We start from the raw sequence: 27,127 nt of genomic DNA, 5'->3' as shown, positions 1-27,127 counted from the left end.
ATTGCTGTGTTTCCTGAAATGTTGTTTTGGACCCTCAGATCCTAATGTGCGATAACAAGTTAAAAGTTCTAAAAAATAGGATTCAATTTTAAAAACAATATTCCCATTATTATTGTTTTTGTTTTTATAATTATTATTATTAGTAGTAGTCGTGGTAGTGGTATCATCAAGTGCTTTTAGGATAAAGAAATGCTTTAAGAAAAAGATTGTTAAAAAAAATCAGAAGAAGCCTTTTAACATATAAAATATATTAACTATATTGTTAGGCCTTTGGCATAAGAAGTGTTCCAGTCAAAGAACATTTAAAAATATAGATAGATAGATAGATAGATAGATAGATAGATAGAATTACTTTAATGATCCCAGACTGGGAAATTATTTAAATATATTTATATATTATATTATTTATATATTTAAAGAACATTTAAATAATACTTTCATTTTGAAATGTAAATGTTTTAATAGGGATGGAGGAAGAGTCTTACATTTTAAAGCGTGTTTTTCTCTTCAGTTAATCTCAAAAGTTTGAATAATAAATACAAGATTTGACGATCAGAAAAAAAACGCAACATCCGCATAAACTCCATTACCAACATGAAGCCAACTTCGCTCGGCTGCAGCCCGTCAGTAGGGAGGTCCTAATCTAGCATAGCAGCTGGGAGCATTTTACCACGTGACGCGAGAGATGTTAGAGAGCAGCCATCATCATTTCACCTAATTCATGAGCAGTCCGAACTGGTAAAAGGTAAGACGACAAGGAAACTGAAAAACTACGATGGAGTAGGTGAAGTCTGAATTGTCTCCGGGTCTCATCTTCTGTTTCACCGCCTCACAACTCACCCAGGTCTGTTCATCCTCTTCTCCCCTGTTTTCTGCTCATATGGTGCCTGCCGAAGTGCTTGTTTCGCTTTCTGTGTTTGTCTCCACATCACATTTACGTATTTGATGCCAGAAAACAACACACCCGTGACGAGGGTTCGGGCTAACCCTTTCCAAACGTCCAGTTTAGTATGAGAGACGAGTTGCTTGGCTCTTGTCTCCGCCGCTCATTAACATTAGCCATGTTTTGGTGCGGTTTAGGCTAACACGGTTCGAGCTGCTTGTTGTGTAACAAACGGTTGAGACGCGGCGGAGCTTCAGGTAAACGCCAACAGCTGTCCGAACCAACGGCCACTAACGGTCCACTCAAGCGCCGCCGCCGTCTGGGGTCGCGCGTGGACCTTCCATGAGCCGGGAGCTCGCGACTGTCTGGCCCACGAGAGCCCCTGAGAAGATCAGGCTGCCTTAACATCAGCTAGCATGACAAGCTATCACGGGTTAACTGACCAGAAGGCCCTCGTACACTTAGGTATCGCTCATCTTAAACTGCTAAACTCTAATAAAACAGGAAGTCCATCTTCCTTCCACACAGGTCCCGATGTGACGAAAGTGACTTTTTTTTGTTTAAATTGTTTTAGTGTGCTGTTGATTAAACTTCCTGGTCATTCTGGAGGCTAAAATGTAGGCAAGTAACAACTTGTAGCCTAAACTGAGGTGTTTCTGATATTTGGTCGGTCCTCCTTGGTGTAAGTGGGGTGTACCCAGAAGTCATTTGAGTGTTTTTGTCCAACCAGTTAATATATTAAAAGTGCAATATGTAGTTTTTGAGGAAGACATTTTAACCACAGAGATGTTCATTGGCTGATTTACTAAATAATCAAACTCTTAAGTTTTTATGACTGAATAAATGGAGTAAACAAAGTGATCTTAAAGGTTAACACCAGTTCACACCGTTTTACTTTGCCCTGTCACCTTTCTAGCTTCTACAAATTGCCCCATTTTAAAGATGGACCACAGTTCAGTAGCACTATGAACAACAGTCTTCAACGCAATTGAATCAACAAAAACTAATCATAAAGCCTTTGTGTAAGCTGTATTTATTGAGATGTTGCTTGGACTGCATAAGTTTCATTTAAGTTTTCCTAATAAACTGGTAACTGGGTGTGGACTTCCGAATTGCGTCAACGAAAAGAAAAGCGCAATCTAAAAAGAAAATTCCACTAAACCTCATTTAAAACACCTATGTTTTAATTTCATCGTAGGTCATAGAGAATTCGAACACGGCACTTTTCTACATAACACATGCAAGCTTTGTGTCCATACAATGGATGACTTTGTCTTTGGTAAACCTTGAGCTTTATGTACTCAGCAGGTCAACAAACAGGCTAGGGCTTAAGTTCAGGTGGGCCCGGTCTAAATTGGGCCTTACAATAGAGACAAGTGTTTCCTTGGCTCAGCAAATCCAGCGAGCCCTTCCTCTTGCATTTTAATAAGCTCCAAACCAATCCAGGGGCCCAGGAACCCCAACCAGGCCAGGCCAGGATCCAGCCCAAATATATCCCTCTACAGGCCACCTTTTATACTACTAATGGCTTTGTTTGTTTTGAAGTCCAAGGTATTTGTGGGAAGACCTTTTTATTGTTCTGTTAGTTTTGATTTACTTGTGCATGTTGTGTGCATTGCGAGATGGCTCGTTGCCACGGTGAGAGCGAATGGTAAACTCCTGGCTCGAAGTGTGTACAAATTAACATGTTTCACTCTCCCTGAATGCTGGACAGGCATTGAAAAAGAGATTGTTTACATTCAGATGCTGGCCACCCGCTGCTAGCTTTTTCTTCCCTCCTGTTTTTCGATCACTGAAGAGACATGACCCATTTAAATGGTTGTTTACTTGCATTAGAAGAAGAGCCAAAGCACTTCTCAATGAACTCTTGTCTACAATTCAATTAGAGTGGCCTTCCCAGCAGCACAGTTTTTCCACATTACACAATGCTCTCTTCAGCCTAGCTGCAACACAGGCAGAAGTACGAAGACCAAAGAGCAACAGTGGTCACACCTGCGGCCACGAAAAGTCACATTATATGTCTTCATTTGGATTGTGGGGTATCAGACCAAATAGAGGTTTCACTATAAAAGAAAGGCCCGAGTATGGACCTAAAGTAGCCCCACTGAATGTAAACCTTACCTGTAAGATGTTGTTTAACAGTGAGATTTAGATTTAGCCAGAGCTGTGGTCTGTTGTAATGAGTCAACGAGGTAAAGCACAGCAGGTATTCATCAGGATTTTATTGTCAAGACTCTGCGTTCCTGAGACGGTTTCTGCCTTAGAGGAGCTGCGGTCCAGCAGTGTCTCCCTGAAACACGACAGAACGTTTTTTATTTCTTTAAGCCAGACGTTTTATTACTGCTTTTCCTGTTGCCTTCTGACTAGACAACCATATAATAAGAAATGGCTGGAGTTTTTCCCCCCTCTTTTCTTCTTCTATTTTTGTCGATTGTGGGAATAGTAGCCGAGTAAACGTGTCAGCCCATGGGATCTACTTGTGTGCTGCTTAGTCCTGCTTTTTATGTTCATTAGCTTTAAAGGAACCTGCACCATTTAATGAAAGCCATAGAAGGAAATCACTTATAATTATAATATCCTCCTTCAGGATTTATATCACCTTTTTATGTTTACAACTTTGCCATACATGATTAATTATGATTGTGTACACACACCAGAAAACAGTTCTCTCCTATGTCAGGATGCCAAGCTTAAATTGGCAAGATAATGTTATCATGAATTCAAGGACTGTCCACTTTAACAAGAAAAGCTGAAGAGGAAGAAATGCTTAACATCGAGGTCAGCTAATCAAATAAGAATTTAATGTCCTGCATTTTTGTGCACCCTTGTCCTAAATGAGTCACTTATCCAAAGGAGGACATAACATGAGTGTTTACCAGTTACACATGTAGAGCTCTAAACACTGTACGGAAATGTGTCTTTTATAAACTGCGTCTTGTGTCTAATTTTGATTTCTGTATCCATGGATCAGGTACATTGAAATTAATGTGAAAAGGTATCACTGAAATGTTTTACGGCCTCTTGTAGGTCTACAGGGCAACACGGGTCTTAACTATTTTTAGTTGATTACTCGGTATGTCCATTGTCCTGGAGTGCACATCTGTGAAATTATAATCATGCAAATGTAATTTGTCCTGGTTAATTAAAGCTAAGCACAGACAGATCATGTGTTTTTATTCTAAGTGCATAGAGTTGGATTACTCAGGAAAACAGAATTAATCCAAATGTAATGCTTTTGAAGCTAGAACCAACAGAGTGTCCTGACAAAATGTGTCCACTTTTGGGTACTGTCTGCGGTATTCTTGGTAAAATCACCATAAAGTTCAAAAAATGTTTGTTATGCCCCTCAGTTGTTAAATTTAAAGATGTTATAAAGAACACAAGTGCTTGCTAACATTGTTGGCATGTGAATGAGCAATGGTGTATTGATAAAATCCTTCTATCAAGGTTTACAGTTGGGTCCAAAAGTCTGAGACCATATTGAAAGTCTCTAATATTGTCGCATAAATCTTGAAATAACAATAAAGTGTTGTAAATAAAGCTTTCTCTGTGTCAAATCATGACTAGACTAAAGGTTTCTAAGTGTGCAGTGCATGTAAATCTAAACATTGTATTTGCAGAAACTGAATCGGTTGTATCAAAAATATGATCAGATGGATCCAAAGTAACTGCACCATCAGAAAATCAATCCATTGAGCTCAGTTGCTTGAGAGATAAAACGGTTACATCATCATCACATATGTTAGACTCCAATCGGTAAAAGTCCTGTCAAAGAAAGGAAGTTGTGTATCTTGGAGGATGAGTACCAGCTTTCAACCTACTTCTCAGTAGGGTAAAATAAGGCCAAACACTCAAGGTGGGCAATGAAACACAGTGCATTACTGAAAAGAGTCCTTGTAATGATGAATCAGAGTTTGAGAGTTATGGCAGTAAACGGAGACTATATGTACAGAGACAAACAGGAGGGAGAATCATAAAATGGTATTTCAAACCCACACAGAAACATTGTGGAGCAAATATTCAAGTTTGGGGCTGTTTTTGCCAACTCTGGAGTTGGACACCTACACAGAATTGACTCCATCCTGACAAGGGAGAAGTACCACTCCATTCTTCAGAGACATGCTACGACCTCTGGCTTGTTTCTTTGTGGAGAAGGCTTCATACTAAAGCAGGATAATCACCCCAAACACACCTCAAAGCTATGACAGAACTACCTTAAGACCAAGGAGACTGACATGGTCTTTCCTCCAGTCACCTGACCTTAACCCCACTGAACATTTATGGAGGCGCTTAAGTGCCAGCTTGAGTGCATGCTGTCATTACAGCAAAAGGGGCAGCATACAATATATTATGATTCAGAAAATTTTAACTCAAAGTCTGTTATGTTATTATCATTAGTTTCATTATAGAAACTATTGTATTTAAAACATGTGCAAGTCTTAGACTTTTGGACCCCATTGACCCACTGTAAGAAACAATGTGCTTATTATTGCCACAGGGAAATTTGATGTGGGCTCAAATGCTTCGCACATAAATGCCTCCAAGGTAAAGTAAAATAAAGTACATAAAACAAAACGGCACCAGCTGTGTCAGTCACAACAATGAATTGCGCATAGATATTCATCCACCCCATGATAAATCACTGTATGTGATTTGATGTTGCAGTATTGAGATCTAATACATTTTCAGGGGGGTAGATTGAGGAAATGTTTACAGATCAAATAACCAGACGGGAAGCATGATCTGATATCGCAGTGTTGGTGCTGTTCCTGGAACATCATTATGAATGTTGCTCTAGGGCTGTCATTGAAACCGACTAATCATGTTTTTGTAATGTCATAGCTTGGCAACAGAAAAATACACAAATGGGGATGTTATCCTTACAAAAACATGTGAAGCTCTTTAAAGGGTCTATTTAAATCCAAACCTAACAAAGTAGCTTTGCTGCCAAAACCTATTATTTTAGTTCCTTTAACCGAATTAAATGGCAACAGAAACCTGTAAAGTGAGTCTCGTATGTAATCCACTCAACCATGACAAATTGCTTCAGATATGGCTTTAGTCAATGTTTCCTAAGTTGAAATGATGTTCCAGGATAAACACAAACACCAGTCACAGAGCTCTGTCATCAGAAAAGCGTGATTAGCCAGTTTAAATGATGGTCCTTGAAGAACATTAACCTTGATGTTATAGAGGCAACATAGCAATATAAGGTACACCGCATAGGAATGTCTGTTTTTGGCAAATCCAGCAAAGTCTGTTCATATCAAAGTATGTTGATGCAAAAAAAAAATCATCATCAACATTGGCTAAAATTGTCCAGTACAACCAAATAAATAACAGCAATGGCTTCCATGGTACAAACAGTATCTTGCACAGTCCGAGCTCATCAAAGTTCTGTTGTCAAATGGTGTATACAGTCTTCCCAACCCTAGTTATCAGTGTGTTGTACACTGTGTACAGAACAGCTAAAACCTGTCAGATGTCTATTCTCTCAAAGTAGTCCAATCCATTATATATGTATCCTGTCAATCTAGCAAATAGGTCTATGATTGTTGGGTGGCAGAAACTTGTTGGTCTTGTCTTTCTTGGTTGACTTGACGTTATAGTGAACTTACTGGGAGTGACGAGGCCATACAGTCCTGTTTACTGACTGACTGACTGCTTCAGACTTTAGATCTACTTTAGATGATAATGGCTCAGGGAAATCAGGCCATGGTCAGCAGATGCATGTTTTCCTGTTGTTGTGCAATGATGTTATCAGTGACAGTTGGTATTTGGGTTTACATCTTGGATATCTCAGGTCATGAGACCCTGCCCTCTTTATGTTTTATACTAAGCATCACATGGGAACAAAGCCACTTTTGAGGTTGCTTAACAGCACTGCAGCTAATGCCAGTTGTTGTCAAATGTCCACCAGAGTCAGTTTCACATTAAATGTAAACTAACATTTTCAAATGCTGTTTGATGCAATTACAGCTGATGTACCTTTTGTCAACATCAAGGGACACTGTGCTATGATAAGGATGGTCTTACAATGGGCCTTATGTTTAACTTTGTTGGATCTGATGTTGACATTTCCTGATCCAACTTGTTTGTCTGATCTGCTTTCATCTCCTCTGCTCTCTCCAGGCAGGCCTCAAGCAACACCTGGTCAGACCTTTGCTGTCTGCACCCAGTGACACAGGAGCACAAACCTGCCTCTTTGGTTGCAGGAGCACAGTGGAGGAGAGGGTCTCGGGCTGATCACTCCCCCCATTTGTCTTTGAGGAGGGGGGGAGGAGGAAGAAGGAGCTGCCATAACCACCCAGAGCATGGGGCAAAAAGTCCCAGGGGGCATAAAAACCATTGATATGCGGGATCCAGCATTCAGCCCCCTGAAGCTGGAGCTACAGGCCCTGAGTCACACCAAGCCGTCTCGACTGGATCTGCTGCTGGACATGCCACCTGCCAACGTGGATGTCCAGGTCCAGCACTCGTGGAACAACGACGACCGCTCCCTAAACATCTTTGTCAAGGATGACAACAAGCTGGTGTTTCACAGGCACCCCGTGGCGCAGAGCACAGACGCCATCCGGGGGCGTGTTGGCTACACAAGGGGACTGCATGTGTGGGAGATCAGCTGGGCTATGCGTCAGAGGGGCACCCATGCTGTGGTTGGGGTGGCTACAAGCGATGCCCCGCTACACTCGGTGGGCTACACAGCTTTGGTAGGAAGCAACGCTGAGTCCTGGGGCTGGGACCTGTGCAGAAGTAAACTCTACCACGACGGCAAGAATCTTCCAGGAAAGAGCTACCCGGCCTTCCTCGAACCAGACGACACCTTCATTATACCAGACTCCCTCTTAGTTGTCTTGGACATGGACGAGGGGACTCTGGGTTACATAGTGGATGGACATTATCTAGGGGTGGCGTTTAGAGGACTTAAGGGCAGGAAGCTGTACCCAGTGGTGAGCGCCGTGTGGGGACACTGTGAAATACGAATCCGGTACATAAACGGACTTGATCGTAAGTGCAAACTTTAAATACTTCTGTCATTCTTCTTGTCTTGAGTGACAGTGTTTTTGTGATATCTTGCGTACAGCTCGTACAAAACCAGAAGCATTTATTGATGCAGTAAATGGGTGTGACAGTTCAGGGTTTGTCATGTTAGTTCAGATAGGGTTACTGTAGGGCATCATTACTATCTGGCTTACGTCAGTGTGGCTACGTTGCTGGTTATTATGTAAAGCAGTATATGTGATGCCATGACAGTATTTGAATTCTTGCCTTGCAGTTCGGATAAGGTATACATTAATATTTAACTATCACTAAATAACCTCAGAAGATCTCACTGTGCCTATGTTTTTTAAACTAGACTTCATTATAGACATTAATGTTTGTCAATTTCAAAACATCTAAACAAGCTGAATGTTTTTCCCCAGATGAATGTAAAATGGATTCCAATTGAATTAATGCCAATTAATCCATGTTGACACGGTCATGAGGTATAAATCAAGGGAACATAGGTGTTTATCAAAACATGCTGTACTCCCTACATGTCCCAAGTGCTCTGTGCTCATTAGATTTTTATGCTCGTTCAGATCCCTTGACCTAGTTTAGGCCTGTGCAAAAGAAGCACGCTGCAGATGCAGTGATATGCATAAAAGCCAGTCACAGCTGGATGTAGAGGGGAAATCCCCAATCCTATACACTGATGTTATAGCCAGTTTCTCTCGTGTGTAGTTAATCTTGTGGCTGTTTTGGATCCAGAGTGCAGTGTTGGCACTAAAACTGAAGGATATGGCTACAAGTAAAATTAATTAGTATTTTATTTTTTCCTGCTTTTTCTGACCCAGTTTTTATATAGTCACAAAGTCAGCTCTGTTGAATTAAAGATGGTTCTTCTATATTCCTCTAAGGGTTCAAAAAGCATTGTTTTGGTATAGATAATGAAACTTGGGTATTGTATTTGTAATAGCATTGGCGCTACAGTCAGTTGCATATCGTATGTATCACTAGTGTACCAAAAATGATGTAATGTAGTGTACACACTACTAGAGAACAAGCTTCATAGATTACATGGTAGGGTAATACTTAAGGTAAACTACAGACATTTGGAGTCAGAAGGAGAGATTTACTGCCATATCCAGATGTGTTCATATCACCTCTTGGAATTGGAGGCGACCAATATTTCATTTGTGCAGCCGATGCAGATAACTATATAAGTTGGTAAAAAATTCTGATATTGATTTGTCGGCAGATATAAAGATGCATTTTATGCAAACTCTTGTGACAAAGGATTGTGGCAGGATCTTGCAGTTTAACTGCAAACCCAATGGTCTAAAATGACACCAGTGTACTGAAAAGGTAAACTTCACTGGAAATAAAATTAATACAAATTGGTATAAGTATCACATTCTGCATTGTAATCTCTAAAAATAGTTCTTCTATTCGCAAATATTGTACAACATATATACTGATATGAAATATATCCAATGTTGGCCAACAAAAATATATTGCGCAGGCTCTTTCGAGAATGTTGCCATTTCATTACTTCAGAGTGGATTTCACGTCAGTGTGAAACTCCTCCTTGAATATCCCACCTCTGATGGAGCCTGCATACACTGAGGCCAATATCCTGATCTAAGATTTTCACTGTTCTTTCCTATACTTGAAAGCACAAAATTGCCCAGATTTGGAATAATACATTGACTAATGGCATCATGGATGGCCAAAAGTTGCAAAACTCCTACTCACTGTCTTACTTGCATAAATACATTTATTTGCAATGTTTTGGTGCTAGATCGTCATTGGGCTATTATTATTATTTTATTATTATTATTATTATTATTATTATTATTATTATTATTATTATTATTATTATTATTTCTATTTCCTCCTTTACAACAGGTCACTCCCCTCCATGCACTGTGTTTTACACTAGTGTCAGTTCATTTAAAGGGATATTCCGGTGTAAGTTTAATCCATGGTCTAACACACCGTGAAACTGTGTTAGACTCCCTCTCGAGAGATAAAGTTTGCAGACCGCTAGCTAACGTAGTTTTAGCATACTCAGAAACGACCACACGACAACAATGCATTGCAGTAAATGGGTCCAAATATATAAAACCGCCATCAAAAAGCCACAAATAATGCTCAGAACAGCACCAAACTTCAGCAACATTAGAAATAGGGTCCCAGCACATATTTCGAGGCATCAAACATTTGATATAGTTGCCGTATTTGTCGGGTTACCGAGTGCAGTAGAGTTCCGCAGCTCAATGATGATCATTACTGCGGGACTCTACTGCACTCGGTTATCGACTCACAGGGCTTCCCCACAACAAGGAAGGCTTGAGTTTCGTTTCGGCTGGTGAGTTTCATTTATATTTTCCGACAAAAACGGCAACTATATCAAATGTTTGATGCCTCGAAATATGTGCTGGGACCCTATTTCTAATGTTGCTGAAGTTTGGTGCTGTTCTGAGCATTATTTGTGGCTTTTTGATGGCGGTTTTATATTTGGACCCATTTACTGCAATGTAATGTTGTCGTGCGGTTGTTTCTGAGGATGCTAAAACTACGTTAGCTAGCGGTCTGCCAACCTTATATCTCGAGAGGGAGTCTAACACAGTTTCACAGTGTGTTAGACCATGGATTAAATTTAGAGCGGAATATCCCTTTAAGGCCTCTCAGACTTGAGTTAACGCTTAATATTTACACACTCCTGTGAAGATATTCAGCCATTGCTCACCCCTCTCCTCCCTCCTGTCTTCCCCTCCAGCTGAACCCCTCTCTCTGATGGACCTGTGTAGGCGTTCGGTGAGGGTGGCATTAGGAAGAGAACGTCTGAGTGAAATCCATAGACTGCCCCTGCCGGCCTCTCTCAAGAACTACCTGCTCTACCAATGATGGCGCTGACAGTCACAACACACACTCAGCACAGCCTCCTCTCTCTCTCTCTCTCTCTCTCTCTCTCTCTTGCTCTCTCACTCTCTCACTCTCACTCTGCCTCTCGCTCTCTTTGTCTCTCTTTCTCTATCTCATGTTTCTCTGGGATCTTTCTTGGGTTGAACCCGTCTGACAACATTACTCAAGCCTCCAGGACTGAGTCAGCCTTCAACAAGTATGCTTCTGTGTCAGTGGCTGGACTCCTATTGAGTTTCTTATCCTGTTTTTATGACTCTTTGCAAATTGTACTCTCTAACTTTATAAAATCAGGAATCACTGAGCACTATGCACATGCTGATCCAGACGATGCCCTGACAGTCACCATGTCGGTGTACCTCCTCCAGTTTGTAAGTTAATGTGGTGGCATGTGCGGTCGGTATCTCTGCTGTGACCCCTAGACTCTGTGGATCATGAATTTCTATCTTGTAGCATTTTAATTTGAAAAATTGGTTTCACTAAAACAAAAGTTTGTGTTCGAAATTCAACTTTGAGCATTGGTGCAGAAGTGCACTGCTAGTATGCGACCACCAGGTGGCAGCATACACATGTCAAACTGAGAATTATAACAGGACATCCTAGTAGCTTTTAGAAATGAAGTTTTTAAATGGATAATAAATACACAGCACAGACAGGAGATGCTGACAACCCCACAGTGAGCCTGTAGTGCAGTGAGGGTGAATGCACTGTGAGGCGGCTCAAGAGCAGCTCTGATCACTCACTGCACTATCAGATTTCTCTGCAAGTATGGAAATGCACCCCATTACTTGCCATCAAGGCATCTGACAGGAACATCATCAGCAGAAATTTTAATGGAAAGTTAATGTCACTGTGATTATTTGTAGCATGCATCTGCAGGAAATCTTTCTCAATACAATCACAACATCTTTTTTTTTTATTTTTTATCTTTGCTGTCACTCCTGCTTTTTGTAGTGCAGTAGTTTTCAACCACATGTTGTCAGGGCCCAAGAGTGCTGTTTTTTTTGTTGTTTGTTTTTAATTCAAACAGTTTTTCCATCAGCCAATTTCACTGGTTTGCACATATTCAGCCAGAGAATGGACACTAACCAATGAAACAGCCACTGAAGTGAAAGAAAACCTGCTACTCTTGGGTGTCACTGGCACATAGCTGAACCATTGATGTAGTATTTGTGTTTTATGACATGCAAGGGGAAAAAAGGAGGTTCAGCGTTGTGCCTGAATCCGCAAACTTCAGATTAAAGGCACCATAATGACCGAAAAAGACAATCCACAAAGTGCTGCACAAATGTAATAAAAGAAGGTCAGATTGCCAACGTATTGTCAAATGCCATATCATAGACATGTCGACTCTAGTATTTTTAAATGTGCAGACGTGGTCCTTAGTCAGCAGGACGCTCTGTGCCACACCTTACTTTTCTTTGCTTGCGGCTTCCATTTTATTTGTATTCCTTGTTGTAGATTTGTTTGTAAGTATCTATTAAAGTTTATTTCAAAGTATTTTTTGTGCATTTTACTGTAATCTTCTGGGAAAACGGATAAGTGTTAAAGCACCACAGGTTGAGTATGTTTTAAAGTAGCTAAATGTTTACTTATGTACTTGCAAGGGGAGAATGTGAAACATCAGGTTTATAGTGAAATATATATGATGTTAGATGACAAGTCTGTCTGTACACTGTTGACTTGGGTGTTGGACTTGTGTGGAGCTGCTTTTTTTTCAGGCTTTTTCGGACGGTGTGGGTGTGGACAGTAGTGCTTCAGTGATATCTCACCCTGTTGTAAGTCTTCACGCTGAAGACATTTTGACATGCCAGAGTAGGAAAAGCACAAGTGTGAAAAAACTAAATTGGTAATGGCTGAATTCCAACTACTGTGGTTCCAGGTCCCTGTGTTGGTCTTACTTGCTTACCATCAAAGTTTATGGGGATGTTGAATATACACGCAACAAAAATAGAAATGCAACACTTTTGTTTTTGCTCCTATTTTTCACAAGTTGAAGTGAAATATTTAATACACAAAGACTTTTCTGACAGCACATAAAGATGCTGATTAAACGGCAACAAAAATGTTGCTTATATATTTTTGTTGTGTAACAGGGCCATTGTTATTGACATAAGTAACACCTGTGCATTTCCCACTGTGAGATGTTGTCATGCCGGCTGTGAAAAAGGACAGTTCAGTACATTCAGTTCAAACGGTACATGGAGATTGGTGATCTCACTCCACCTGATCAGAGGTCCAATCGGCTAAAATGATAACACCTGCATGGATGTTTAGTGTCTTTTAACTTCTCATCGAATGGCAATTCAAAGTGCTTTACATGGGGAATAAAAGGGATTAAGACAATATAAGACATGTTAATAGATAAAAATAGTCTTAAATGAAATGGACAATGATCATGTGTCACAATAGGATTAAGTAATCAGGAAGAGTACAAGATATATTTTAGAGATTAAATAGTCATCAACAAAACTGAATTAATCAAAGGCAGTGCCAAGTCTTGAGCCTTTGTCAGAGAGAACTGAGAGTTGGAGCAGAGCCAATGTTTCCTGGGAGATGGTTCCATGTTAGTGGAGCATAAATACTGAATGCTGTCTGGACTCCGGGGAGAGAAATCCACCTTGTACCTGACGATGTGAGTGGTCTGTGTGGTTCATAACAAAGCAAGAGATTTAGAAGTAGTGTGGAATTAAAAGCTGCCTGAATGTTTTGCAGAGAGGAGTGAAATGAACTATGGAAGACCAGGCATGAGTCTCCAGCTACAGTCTAATACAGAAACTGAAACAAAGGATTAGGGGCAGCAGTGAATGTGAACTGAATGAGACTAATCAGACCATTCAGAGTCAATGGAGAATATTAGTTAACAGAAACTCAATGCCCCCTAACTCTCTGTCCATCAGTAGCACACAACTCTCTCTTAATGTTGTTTCAAGAACTACTTCCCTTTTTTTTCTGTGTCATAAATCAAGGGGAGACAACAAAAGTGAGTAAAGGATGCAATCACTGTATTTAAAGACATGTTTATAGTCTTCTAAAATGTGTAAATGTGGCTCAGTTAGCACTTGGCTAAACACAAACACCCTCTGTCGCACCATATGTTGTCCTTTTGCTTGCTGCCTCTATTTTATTTGTAGTCTTTATAGCGATTTTTAATGCAATAATACCATTAAAATGGTTATTTTGTGGACAAAGGCAAGAAAGGATATAAGTCAAGATTATAAGATGAATGTTGATGAAAGAATATAATGAAAACATTTCCGTCAACACCTTAGTATTTTAAAGCCTGTATCTTCCAAAAATAGATAAAGATTTGGATGCAGAGCGAATACTATACAAGCAGGTTAACACTGAAATGCTGCTGTAGGAAAGACAAACACGTTTTGTGCTTCTGAGATTAAATGAATATCTGTGTACATGAACCAAACACTGAGGGAAGCCAGTCCTGAGGGGGGCAGGGAGGGTTTCAGCCTGTTTGCATCAGTCTACTGTGACAGTTTCACTGATACAGAGACCTTTAATCCTTGCATCAGTTTATCTTTTTACATAAGGCACAGGATTAGTTTTAGTTATGTTGATATATGTACACACATATACAGGCGTGCACACACACACACACACACACACACACACACACACACACACACACACACACACACACACACACACACAGGTCATGTTCAGCAGCTGATTCAAAGAACCCCAGAGAGACTTCCGACCAAACAACCCCGCTGGGATCTAAACTGCACCTGCAACCCAACAAGGCCATCAGTGCGTAAACAAAAACAACACCATAATGACTGAATAACACAAAAAGATGTGAAACAGAGGGACGAGAAGTCAGACTAAATACAGCTGATGGAGAGAAAGACAAAAACACTACAGGGTGGGAACTTCTCGTTCACAGATGCAGACGTGTAAGCTGTGAGTTTCATGTTTGGTCACTTGGTGTCAGCATTTCCAACTCCTACATTAAGACCAGGGAAGCTCATCCAGTTTCATGGTTGAGCACAACATGAAGCCCAGGTGATTAACTGAGTAGGAGTATATAGATCTTTAACTTTAGTAAAAAAAAATATATACCAATACAACAATGCAGAAATACTCTGATACTTTTTCTTGAGTTTTAAGTTTTTGGACTTATAACAAAGTTCTGAAGAAAAGTTGACCTTGTGACTCATTTATTTTTAACAGTATGTGACATTATTAGATTGTAGGGATGTAAAGTAAGTACATTTACTTAAGTACTGCACTTAAGTACAAGTTTGAAGTACTTCTACTTCACTTGATCCAATAATTAAAATATATGTGTCGTTTGACTTTTACTTTACTTTTGATATTTAAGTACATTTATTGCCAAAATATATACGTTTGGTAATTCAGTACATTTAATATCAGATACACTGAGACTTTTACTTTAGTAATATTTTTATGGATGACTCTCACTTTTACCAAAGTAATATTTAAACACAATGTCCTTACTTTTAGTCAAGTAAGAGTTTTAGTTAAATATTTACGAAATGGGTTCACACTGATGCATCAATGTGTGAGCAGCTATTTCCTGTTGTAGCTGGTCGAGGTGGAGGTACCAAGTGTCATGAGGCCAGGAAAGAACAAGTTTTACACTCAAAGTTTTGCTACATATAATTGTATAATTGTATTAAGACTTTGCTTATTTAGTTAACAAGCATAATAAATTGATTTAAGGTCTTTGAGCCTCAGTTAGGCTATTTAAACAAAACCATTTGCAAAATGGGGAAAAATCTCCCTGATTAAACATCTGAACTGTGACAAAGAACTCCAACCAGACACTGTTTTCACCAGTTTAGTCTTTCATCAATATAGTATCATTTGTAAGCTTTCACATGTTTTTTATGGAAAATCTTAATCTGAAATCATCGCTATAATGTAAATGAATGTAGTGGAGTAAAAAGTACAATGTTTCCTGCTGAAATGTAAAATATAATATAAGTGAAGTCACTTAAAATTGCACAGTACTCGAGTAAATTCATTTGGTTATTTTTAACCACAGCTGACAATAGTAGAAATGTTTGCAGTTGTTTTGTTGAACTCATCGAGGTCAGCTCAGCTGCAAAAGCTTTAATTAGACCGTTCATGTTGGTAAAACGAGTCACAGGGGAGGAGTTCCAAACTACGTTATGTAATAAGTGACACTCACGCTCCCTCTTCAAAGTACAAAAAACAACGTTTTAAACCAACTGGAACAAATTAAAACTCTTCGTGAAAGAACAAAACAAGATGTTCCGCAGCATATTTTGTTGACATGTACACTGGCAACAAGAAAACGGCTTCAAACAGGATGAGAAGCAGGTTCAGCTGTTTGGAGAGGATGTTTTGACACAATGGCACATATGGTATTGTTCAGACATATAGACAAACAAGGTGCTGTGAAGGTTGTTGAGAAACTTTCAGTAGGTTCAAAGTCTGGATATTCGCAGGGTGACAGCAGGAGTTACATACCAACTTTTATGACACGGCTCATTGGTCGGACAGAACATAGTGCAACATCACATGTCCTCTGAGGCTCAGTTAATAGGTCATGGAGTGGCATTTGGTCTCCTGTTCTAACCAAGGTCTTTTTTGTTATGTGATCTTACTGTTGAAAAATAGGAAGAAGTTTGTCTGCTTTATCTCACAATGTCCATTTCTTATCAGTGAAGAAGGAATCCTAGAAGCCACAATCACAGTGAAAGGTAATGAATATTACATAAATGGTCTGAGATAAGCATCAAAATGTACCACTGGGGGAAGTGGTGACTTTTGCGGATGCTTTTACAACAACATTTGAAAAACAAGCCAATTAGAGGGATAATGGACCAATCCAATAAAAAAAAATGTATGTTTACTCCACTACATACATTTTATATTTCTATTTCAATAAAAATACGAAATACCTTTCTGTTTTACTCACTACATGTATTTGATGACTGTCTTTACAAATAACTTTGCAGATTGCATCCTGCATCAGAGCCAAAGGAGCCCATTTATTTAATTTTCATTATTTTATGATAATCAGCTGGGCTGTTAATCTGTCGACCCAGTATATATATATATATATATATATATATATATATATATATATATATATATATATATATATATATATATATATATATATATATATATGTGTGTGTGTGTATATATATATATATATTACCCATGCACGACTTTTGGGTTTATTTTATTATCTTTTTTTATTTTATTTTATTATTTACAAAACTGGTTGGTTAGTCATCACTATCAACCTCACAATGTTTTAAAAAATAATATTGTGTGTGGTTTAATTTTGTTTACTTGCAGATATCTCATGTTTTGTTTTGTTTTGTTTTGCTTGGTTATATAATCCTTTTAAACCACATGTGTGGCTATACGCATGTGTTGCATATGTTTCATGTATGTGTGCTGCATGGTTTACCAGCCAGGCTACGATCTCATACTGAAACCGGTGAAGGTCAGGAGCAACTCAGAGGTTCAGAGTGTTGTTGCCCGGTTGTTTTTGGAGCTTTGTTGCTTGTAATAATTGTGCAACATGCACCAAAAAGGGCAGGACGCGAGGTGGCGAGCACATGTTTCTACGTCACAGACAACACCCCCGGCCGGCCCACTGACGTCAACGCGAGCAGCTCTTCAGGCCACCCTGCAGCTCGGCCCACTCCATAGCTGACAGCTCCGCCAGGCTGGTATAGACGTAGATGCACGGCAGCACACTGGGATCGTAAAAAAAAAAACGGCGCTCTGCTCTTTCTTTCAATTTTAACAGAGGTACAACACGAAGATGGTGGCTGTTTGAAAAAAAAAAGAAGAGAAGGATGGCACAGAAAGACACGCTGCTGCATCTGTTCGCTGGGGGGTAAGTCATATTAATGCCCGCCGGACTAGCGTTATTAATAGCCCGAAGATACAGTTAACACGAGGAGGGTGACATTGGGTTTGTACTTTTGAAAAGCCCGTGTGAAACCTGATAGAATTTACTCGTACGCGTCTTTAGCGCTGAGAGCCGCTAGCCCGCATGCTAACGGATATCGAAATGCAAGCTAGCTCTTGATAGCGCAGCACTTTCTTCTCGAATATGGTCAGCTAGCTAGGCATCTGTTTCTTTCAATGTTTCTCCACCAGTTAATTCGTTGTGATGTAAAATGACAATGTGAACAATGTGGCTTACATTTGTAGTAACCTTTTCCGTCTTGACTTAATATCCCAGCTAACGTTGTCGTGGACAATGAGCCAACCGGCAACAACCTTTATGTGCACTGAGCGTAGCGTTACATCCGTGCGGAAGTTCGCCAATTTATACCCCAAAGTTATCGTTAGCTAGTGAGTTGTCACTGCTAATTGTTTTGATTCGAAAGGTCATATTCATACTGCCAGTGACACCGTTTCGTTTTAGATGATACTCTTTAAACTGAACCTATATCGTGTAACCGAACTCGAGACGGTTAGCGGTTAGCTATGTCCCGTGGCGCAGTCCCCAGTGTTACATAACACTGAAGCTAACGAGTTAACTAGCCAGCAGTGTCGGGTTCATGCTAGCGATGCCAACCGCTTAATAACCACCTGGCAAAAAAATATGACATTTTTAAATATGCAGTTATGTGATATAAAGAGCTGTATGCCCCAACAGACCCAGTTGATGTAAAGGTCACATCTAAACAACACTGGCTTGTTAAAAATGACGCCATTTTACCCTTGAAGAGTCATAATGACACTTTATTTTCAATTAAGCTCTAAATTCACATTTAACAAAAACTGCTAACTAAGTCAGATGTATACGGATATTAAGAGCAGGTTGATCACTTCGTTTTTATGTAGCTTTATGTGTCGTGACATACAGGCAGTCTCAAAACATACACTACAGAGGAAGGTACATGTTTACCTCTCGAGTTACTCAGAAAACCAGCTGAGCTTGTATATCAGCCTTGGACTAATACTTTAACAGAACACCTGTAATTTTCAGGGGCCAACTATCTTGCACTCATTGCCCTGGATTTCATCTCTCTGGTGTCAGTGATCAGTGATTATGTCCACACAACTCGAAAGCACATTATTACAACAGTGTCTGTCAAGCTTGGTTATGCCATTTGGAATTCTTAAATCAAGGTGTATTTTATTCTCTCACAGTCACAGACTAACAGCTGAGGTACGTGACTGATGATCAGTGAACGGACAATTAGGTTGGGTGGTTAATCAGCTAAGATATTTGACTCTGTCCTCTAGACATGGACACTACAGAGGCTTAGTATAATCAGTGTTCCAGACTTTTAAGCTCATAGTGGACAAGGTAGTGGATGCAGCCAATAAAGGATGTACTAGTGAGAACCAAAGTAATGAATTGCATTTGCTAAAACTGGAAATAGTGCATCTTTTTTGGGGGGGGGCAAAAAAATCTTGACATGCAATTAGAGCGTCTGGGACAGAACTGTGCAGCAGATGTGTTGAGTTAACGCCGGAGTATTTTGACTGCAGCACAAGACAGCGGTCTTTGACCATGATTGTTTATAGCCTCCAGCCAGTAGGTCCTCTGCTGTGTTACGATGGAAAAATCCCTCTCCACAGTCAAAGCTGATATGAGTAACCTTGCAAGAAAAAGAACAACAGTATTTAAGGGAGTGAGTGTATTTGGTGGTACATTTCCTTTTTTGTTTGCCTACCATCCTAATTTTTTTGTGCTCAATTTGCAGATGTAGTGGTACAGTGGGAGCCATCGTGACCTGCCCCCTGGAGGTGTTGAAGACACGGTTGCAGTCCTCTGGCGTCACGCTAAGACCCGTCTTCCAGGTCCAGCTCGGCACCCTAAGTGGCACCGGGGTTATCCGACCGGGGACTGTTACACCTGGGCTGCTGCAGGTCCTACGGTAAGATGTTTGTTTGTGTGGGCTGTCCCTCAGGGCATCTGTATTTTTCTAATGCAAAGTAAAAAAAACAAAACAAAATGTTCCCCACAGATGGTACACAGTTCATCAGACAATCCTGTTGGGAGGAGCATGACTGTCAGTTTGTGGCTTTTGTAATTACATAATGATAGCCTAAAGATTTTTGCCGAAATGTTGACGAAAAAACAAATTTTGTCAAAACAACAAATTTTGCTAGGAATAGTTGTATAAAGCCCTGCGCAGTTCTTGTGCTTGGGTCATTTAAAGTACTTCAGCGAGCCTTTCATTTGCGTTTTTTCTTCATAGTCTTGAAATTAATGCCTCTAATCCTGTCTTACATAAAAGCGAGGATTAAGCGCACAGTATCCTGGTGGAATTTGATGACTTTAACCAGCTGTTTGTGACGACATACAGCATGTTTTTCTTTCAGGCTTTAAGATATACATAAAATGTTTTGGTGTCTGTAAAAACAGAGCTTGTATGACTTTGGTTAGGTTAGGGAAGACTACAGGCAGGCTCAGTGTGCCAAGGAGAGAGTGTTATGCAACGCTGACTGGGGACAAAGACTGGTCTGGACTAGTGTCTGCTGTATCTTTAAAGAAAAACAGTTACACTGCCTACAGAGAATGTTCTGACATTGGAGAACAATATTTCCTTGTTAATCAAGGTCTTATGCCTGTATTGCAACTTCCTTGTCTGATACAGATAGATTTTTCAGAGCTGCTTGAGAGCTGTCTTTGCATTTACAGGTTTTGAACTAAAATAAGTCTCTTCTTGAGGTTGAGATTGGATGCTACTTTGACATGAAAAGAGGTCATTCTTGTGTTATGAAACTCATTATTGTATTAGATGAGGTGTTGGGTATCATTGGGAGAGAGAAGTGCAATGCCTGAAGACTGCTTGAGAGACGAGGTGTGCATTACAGAAACCAACACGGAATGCAGTTGTACCCCCCCCCCCCCGGTTTGCCCCTGGCGGACCAGACTGTCATCTGGAGAATGGGTTAAAATACTCTGTGGGGATGTGGCTGACGTGACAAGTCATGCACTGCCTTGGCTCAGTGTACACAACTTGTGTAAAACCAACGCAAGTGAACAAGACTGGTGTAACACCATACTCATTATCCTAATAGACTTGGGGAGAATCCTAGAAAGACCTTTGCTGTAAAATATATGTAGACTGAGGTCAACAATGGTGGTGTAAATGAATACATCTGTAAATTTGTTGGTGTTCTTTTAAAAATAAATTAATGGCTGTTTTAATTTTTGTTTTAGATCAATCCTTGAAAAAGAGGGACCAAGATCACTTTTCCGTGGCCTGGGGCCGAACCTCGTTGGCGTCGCCCCCTCAAGGTACAGTGAAAACAGTGTGCACATGTTTTAGCGGCTCAGCTGTGTCTATGTTGTCCATCCTCTCTATATCCTTACCCAGAGCAGCTTTGCTTAATAAAGTCCTGGATCTATGTTGCAATCTCTGTGTTAATGATACCGACCCGTTGGTGTACAGTTTAGTGATAAAACACAAAGTGTCTTTGTAGCCATAAATGACAGATAAAGCAGTGGTCAGGAAGTAGGGAATGATTGATATGTATTTTTTTAATGGCTGATAAATGAGTCGGCAGTATGAAATCAACCTTTATTTATACCTGAGTAATCCTACTATATGAATAAAATATTTGGAAGTAAGATGAAAACAGTCATGTTACAGTTGAAATAACTAGAACTAAGTTATAACTAATTATTGTTAATAATTACAACCAAATTACAACTAAATACAATTTTGGCGTACTTGAACTGGAGTATTTCAGTTTTCTGCTGCTTATATTTACACTCCACTACATTTTTGGAGGCAATTATTGTACGTTTTATTCCACTACATTTATTGGATGACTTTGGTTACTAGCTGCTTTGCCAATTCAGATTACTCATTGTTGATAAGTGGGGCTGCTCTAACAGATCCAAGGCAAAGCATTTTTAAATGTATTTTATTTGCAATCGGACGAAAAAATAAACCATTCTGATAACCATAGAAAATGCTAGATATTGATGCCTGTAATTGGCCAGATAATTGGTCAGTCCATACTGAGACGGTCACAAAGTAAAACAGACTGATTTCTCAGACTACCAACCAAAGAGAACCCAGGAGGAGGCTGTGTTTATATTTTTCACTTTAATGGTAGAAGGCATTAACTCACTGTATAAACAGGAAGCTGTTGTCATTGCAACAACTTCCGGGCGGACCTCCCTAGCTTTACAGAGTGTTGTGAGTCTGCTTTTATGTTTGTGAAGACCACAACATCTGTCAATGTCAGCAGGACTCTATATTTGTATTTAATTAACCATTTTCGTTACAAGAGACAAATAAGGCACTGTGTTCAGGAGATTTGAGTTTCAACAGCAGGGTAATAATGGATCTGAACCTTCACACCAAGTCATCATGAAAGTTCAGTTTTATCTTGATTTTATGTCGATGTCATCTTGTTCCATTCTTGGTGTCAATAAATGATCAGTACTTTGCCCTGTTCCTTCAGGCTTTATAGTAGTGGAAGTTAACTCTTCCGTGTAACTGTAAAATGAACAATACTAATGGTTTTCCCACCAAATGTTGAGTAGATGTTGAGACTGAAAAAGGTCACCAGTTGCATATAATTCCCCTGGCTAATGAGTAGCTGCAGCAGGATCCTCTGCTCAGTTATTCCGTTGCCCCTCCGTTTCACCGGCCAACTTGGACCGGCTCACATTCAGAGCAGCTCTGTGGGCATCTGTGGTGCTTATTCAGCCCATTCTGGTGCAGTGACAGTTTGTTCCAGAAGCCGAATGGAGAGAGCAGGCAGTGGGGAAACAGACTGCTCTGGATACACTGTCAAAGGGCAACACCAGTCCAGACGGAATCATTTACATAATTGCCCAGCTGTTATAAAACCACAGTCCCATTTATGCACTTTGTGTCAAAATCTTTACACCTGCCTCTGTAGAGTTCTCACCAGTCTGTTCTCTGTGTTTCAGAGCCATTTACTTTGCTGCATACTCGAAATCCAAAGAGATGTTCAATGGGCTGTTTGTCCCCAACAGTGGTCTGGTGCACATGTCCTCTGCTGGTGTTGCAGGTGAGCAAATACAATCGAGTGCCCGGGAAAAAATATGAATTCCTATGATGTTCTGTATAATCTGTTGATGAAATAACACAATGCCAACATGATCCTTTTTTAAAGTCTATAAAATGAACATTAAATCCCTCATGAAGATTATAATCATTACGTATGAAGTAGAAGTATTTTTCAGATGTTGATCCTGCTGTAGTTCCTTTCAGTGAATATGAGTGTAAAAGCACTTTAATCCAATTTCAGTATCTGTTACATTGAGGGGATGATGTAATATGTCACTCTAAAGTGTAAAACTGAATGTGCCTCCTCAGCTTTCGTTACCAACTCTCTGATGAACCCCATCTGGATGGTGAAGACCAGGATGCAGCTGGAGAAAAAGTATGTGCACCCGTAATTTCACCTGCCTTCTGTGTACTTGGATAATTAGCGCAGGACTGACCGTGGAGTTCGGTTGTAAAGGCAGAATTAATAGGATTTGTGAAGTCAATACTGGCTCCTCCTCCTTCCCTCAGCACTGATCCGTGCACCCTGTTATTGGCTCAAGAGCTACACACCCACTGCCAGAAGGTTGATGCTCAGATATGTCTAGAAAACAGCAAATTATATCAAAAAGTTGTTATTTTTATAACAAAAAGGATTAGAAAATCCTATTAATTCGGCCTTGTAAGATCTGTGTAAAACAAATTGACTTATTTTAGGGACTTGGCAGGTGAGAATGTCCACCACATACTGTGACCTTTTAGCTGAGGCCCCCTTCACGGCACTGTCCTTGGGTTATGCCGTCTGTGAGACTGAGCATGTGACCTGGCGCCATAAATACACAGCGCTGACGCAGTGTCCTGCGCGCGGAGGAAGAGTCTATATTTACATTAGAGAGTACAGGGCAGTAGTATCATGTGAGGTCACAGAAACAAGACTTTCCACCCCTGTGTTGGAAGAACACATCCTGCAGCAGCACAAAATGGTGGCTTTACAAATGAGCGGGAAAGAGAGACTAGTTATACATTCAAACCAATCAGGAAACTGTAGGATTTTATGTGGTTCCTTACAGGAATGACCGTTCACTATCGCTTGGACAATAAACAGAAAACGAAGAGGTTCCAATTGTGATCATTCATAAAGGAAGCAGTGCTAGACACCTGGGGAACACTGCAGCTTTTCTCAAAAAAATTTATTTTAAATCCAGTGGGATTTTGTCACTAATGAGCCCGATTTGTTCGACCTTTCAGAGCCCGAGGAGAGAAGAAGATGAATGCACTGCAGTGTGCTCGCTATGTTTACAGAATGGAAGGGGTTCGTGGCTTCTACAGAGGCCTGACTGCATCTTATGCTGGGATCTCGGAGACCATGATCTGCTTCCTCATCTACGAGACACTGAAGAAAAACCTCGCCAAGAACCAGTTCAACTCCCTGAATGGTGAAAATGAGAAAAGACCTTCGGACTTCCTGAGTCTTATGTTGGCAGCTGCTGTTTCAAAGGGCTGTGCGTCCTGCATAGCCTACCCACACGGTAAACACTTGCCCATTTGTTTGTCTCTTGCAACAAAACAACCTTCTGTCAGGGAGAAGTATTTATTTAAATGAGTAATCCTTTCTTTCTCCACAGAGGTCATCCGGACGAGGCTGCGTGAGGAGGGCAGCAAGTACAAGTATTTCTTCCAGACAGGGAGGTTAATAGCAGTGGAAGAAGGCTATGCAGCTTTTTATAGAGGACTCATTCCACAGCTAATTAGACAAATCCCTAACACAGCCATCGTCCTCTCCACGTATGAACTCATTGTCCACCTGCTGGGAGACTCCAAGTAAAGAAACGCTTCAAAGTCAGGATTTTCCTGACAAACGATGGACACCACAGAAAACCCAAGACACACTGGGCAACAGACTTTTGAAAATGTAGCACATACATTCACTTAATGTGGTGAAACAGAGACTGTACCGTGGAACTGAAGCAGGTTTTACTGTTATCCAAAGAGCTAAACGCATTATTTTATTTAAAGCTTGTCGTTAGGAGTTTATCACAATAACTCAAGAAGCAGTGGTACTTTTATTAAACTCCAATATCTGTGAAAAAGGTCATCTTCTTGGAGGATTTGTTTAATTTATTTTCTGTTTTTGTTATTTTATGAAAGTGTTTGTTTTCTTTTATCAGTGGTAAATGTACCAACACACACAGATGACTGTGCAGGTTGCCTCATTTTTGCCTCATAATGATGGGTTAGTGCTGTTCCTTGCAATGTAATGACCACACAGATCATTTTGAGATTTCTGTTTCACAATGTGCTGGTATTGAAGATTTGAATTACAGAGAGATTTATCATATATATAATGATTACAGGCTTATCTGTTTGTTTCCTTTGTGAAAAAGAATGCCACCTTTTACAATATAATGAGAACCCAGATGCTTATTTGACCAGTGGCTCAATAAAATGCATCAAGAAAAGACATCAGTTGGTGGTGGACGTGAACACTAAATGATGACTACTAAAAGAAGAATTAACCTTTTGGGCTGGAAAGATGGCTCAATAACTGTCAAATTAAAGGATATGTGGGATTTCCTGGCAAATATTTAAAAATGTACTTTGTAATCACTTTGTATTTAGTGATGACGTCAAGATTTGGCTGAAAACACAATTGGAAGCAACTCTTATTTCTTTTAAGAATTTTGAATTACTTTTGGCACTCATCTACATTTTTCCAGACGTAATTATCCAAACATTCCCGAGAATGTACAGTGAAGGCTCTCCTTTGCTCCTGACTTGAAACGGAGAGCACAACTGAACATCAGGCTGTGTTTTCTTATTGTTTTCTTCCAGGTGCTGTAACTTGCTGAGAATGGCACTTTTTTCAGTAATACTTCACTTGGTCACACAAATCTGGAAATCGGTCTTCCAAATTTGTCTCCACAGATGCCCATAAAACTGATTTAACCCTTTTGATTTTTCCTACATGGAATCACAGAAGTACTCAGCAGTGATCACCATAAAGTAAAAAGGAAATGTGTACACATTGGCCTAAATTAACAACAAATATAAACTTCAATCACTCTTTCAGTCAGTTTTTAATTGTACAGGGACATTTGGTAGCAATACAGTCTTTAGTCATTGTGTGTACAATAGGTTTGTATCATTTTCACATCTAGACACTGAAATTTGTGCCTGTTCTTGTAAAACCGACCACAGTCATGCGAACTGCGAGTCGACAGTTTTTCCGGTCTTATGACAAATTATGGATTGGATTGAGGTTTAGACTACACTTTGGTTTTTCCATTCAAGCTAGAGGCTTGAAAATAGCCGATCTTCTCAGTTTTTGAAGCAGGTCTTCAGGCTGTATCTGTAGTTTGCTGAATTCATTTTAAGAAAAGGGATAAAATTAGTACAGATGGATAAATATAGACACTTGGATTGTACAAGTGTCTATAAAATTAGAGCAATTAGACACACAAGGCACAAATGCAGGCAATAGCAGTACACGTACTGTGCTATGTAACTAGAACTAACAGAACGGTACGGTCTCGACCAAAAGTCGCAGACTATTTTCCCACTGCCCTGGCAGTTTCTAAAAGTTACTCATAGCATGACTTGTGGTTCATCATGGACATAAATGAGGAACTTTAAATGCAACCACATTTCCTTTCTATTCAAGAAGAACACCCTGGACCACAGGAAAGTCTAGTCATCTATGACAGGAAAATAATAGCCCCAGGAAGTGGTTCCTTTGTGTGTGAAGCTATTTGATAACTCAGAACTGACTCAGCAAAAATGTGTTCCTGGTTGAGGTTTTTAGTTGATTCATCCACATTTCCCTCTCGGGCTTCCAAGAACATGACGAAATGGTTCCAAGAGGGAGGAGTACTGCAGGATAATTGTGTGGGTGGTAAGTCTGTGAATGGTGAGGGTGTTTGTGTCCACAATAGTGACGGCACTGCTGGTCCCTTATTGACACCTGTTGTTCCCACTCATACATTTTTTGCATTAGTGAATGATTTATAATCCATTGCTAAAACAAGTGGTGCTCTATACAGTTATTGTGGTGGTTGAACATTAACTGGCTCCATATCTGCTGTGTGGAAATTTATCAAACACCTTGGAGGAGTATAAAAGAAACAGAAAGATCCAAGGCACTCTTTCATGCCTTGATCGGGGCGATGAAATAAAATGGAAACAGGGGGAATCACCTGTCTGAGTTCACAATCAACCAGGAGCCTCTATAAATGGTATCATAGGTGTCATTTGGACATGTCCCCACCGATAACAAAGCATTGCTGTTTACAGGGACCTGCTGAAACTGGCTGCTGTTCATTCTGAGGCAAATTGATGACAGAATCCTAACCCAAGAAATGATATG

At 40.0% G+C, this 27,127-nt stretch overlaps 2 protein-coding genes across 3 annotated transcripts; both read left to right on the top strand.

The window, feature by feature from the left end:
• The first annotated feature begins 604 nt into the window (after nt 1–604).
• On the top strand, nt 605–12,292 carry spsb1 (splA/ryanodine receptor domain and SOCS box containing 1). 2 transcript variants are annotated; one of them, XM_030423849.1, is made up of 3 exons: nt 605–745; nt 7,016–7,891; nt 10,650–12,292. In XM_030423849.1, exons 2-3 carry the CDS (start codon nt 7,198–7,200, stop codon nt 10,775–10,777), a joined length of 822 nt encoding a protein of 273 aa, XP_030279709.1. In that variant the 5' UTR covers nt 605–745; nt 7,016–7,197; the 3' UTR covers nt 10,778–12,292. The 2 variants fall into 2 exon arrangements, with proteins under 2 accessions (XP_030279709.1, XP_030279708.1); XM_030423848.1 differs by having other exon boundaries at nt 619–844.
• A 5,094-nt stretch (nt 12,293–17,386) lies between these two features.
• On the top strand, nt 17,387–25,230 carry slc25a33 (solute carrier family 25 member 33). Its single transcript, XM_030422293.1, has 7 exons — nt 17,387–17,660; nt 19,489–19,662; nt 20,955–21,032; nt 22,686–22,786; nt 23,095–23,161; nt 24,013–24,293; nt 24,390–25,230. Exons 1-7 carry the CDS (start codon nt 17,620–17,622, stop codon nt 24,587–24,589), a joined length of 942 nt encoding a protein of 313 aa, XP_030278153.1. The 5' UTR covers nt 17,387–17,619; the 3' UTR covers nt 24,590–25,230.
• The last annotated feature ends 1,897 nt before the right edge of the window (nt 25,231–27,127 follow it).

Source organism: Sparus aurata, chromosome 7 (assembly GCF_900880675.1).
Source record: "Sparus aurata chromosome 7, fSpaAur1.1, whole genome shotgun sequence".
Lineage (NCBI taxonomy): Eukaryota > Metazoa > Chordata > Actinopteri > Spariformes > Sparidae > Sparus > Sparus aurata.
The sequence above is the reverse complement of the archived record's forward strand: the minus strand, read 5'-3'. Positions and strand labels throughout refer to the sequence as shown.

Bases quoted from the DNA above. Each gene is read 5' to 3' on its own strand.
- slc25a33 (XM_030422293.1), top strand. From the start codon at position 17,620: ATGGCACAGAAAGACACGCTGCTGCATCTGTTCGCTGGGGG. The intron at 17,661-19,488 runs GTAAGTCATATT...CTCAATTTGCAG, and splicing joins CTGCATCTGTTCGCTGGGGG to ATGTAGTGGTACAGTGGGAG. The intron at 22,787-23,094 runs GTGAGCAAATAC...GTGCCTCCTCAG, and splicing joins GTCCTCTGCTGGTGTTGCAG to CTTTCGTTACCAACTCTCTG.
- spsb1 (XM_030423849.1), top strand. From the start codon at position 7,198: ATGGGGCAAAAAGTCCCAGGGGGCATAAAAACCATTGATATGCGGGAT. The intron at 7,892-10,649 runs GTAAGTGCAAAC...CTTCCCCTCCAG, and splicing joins GTACATAAACGGACTTGATC to CTGAACCCCTCTCTCTGATG.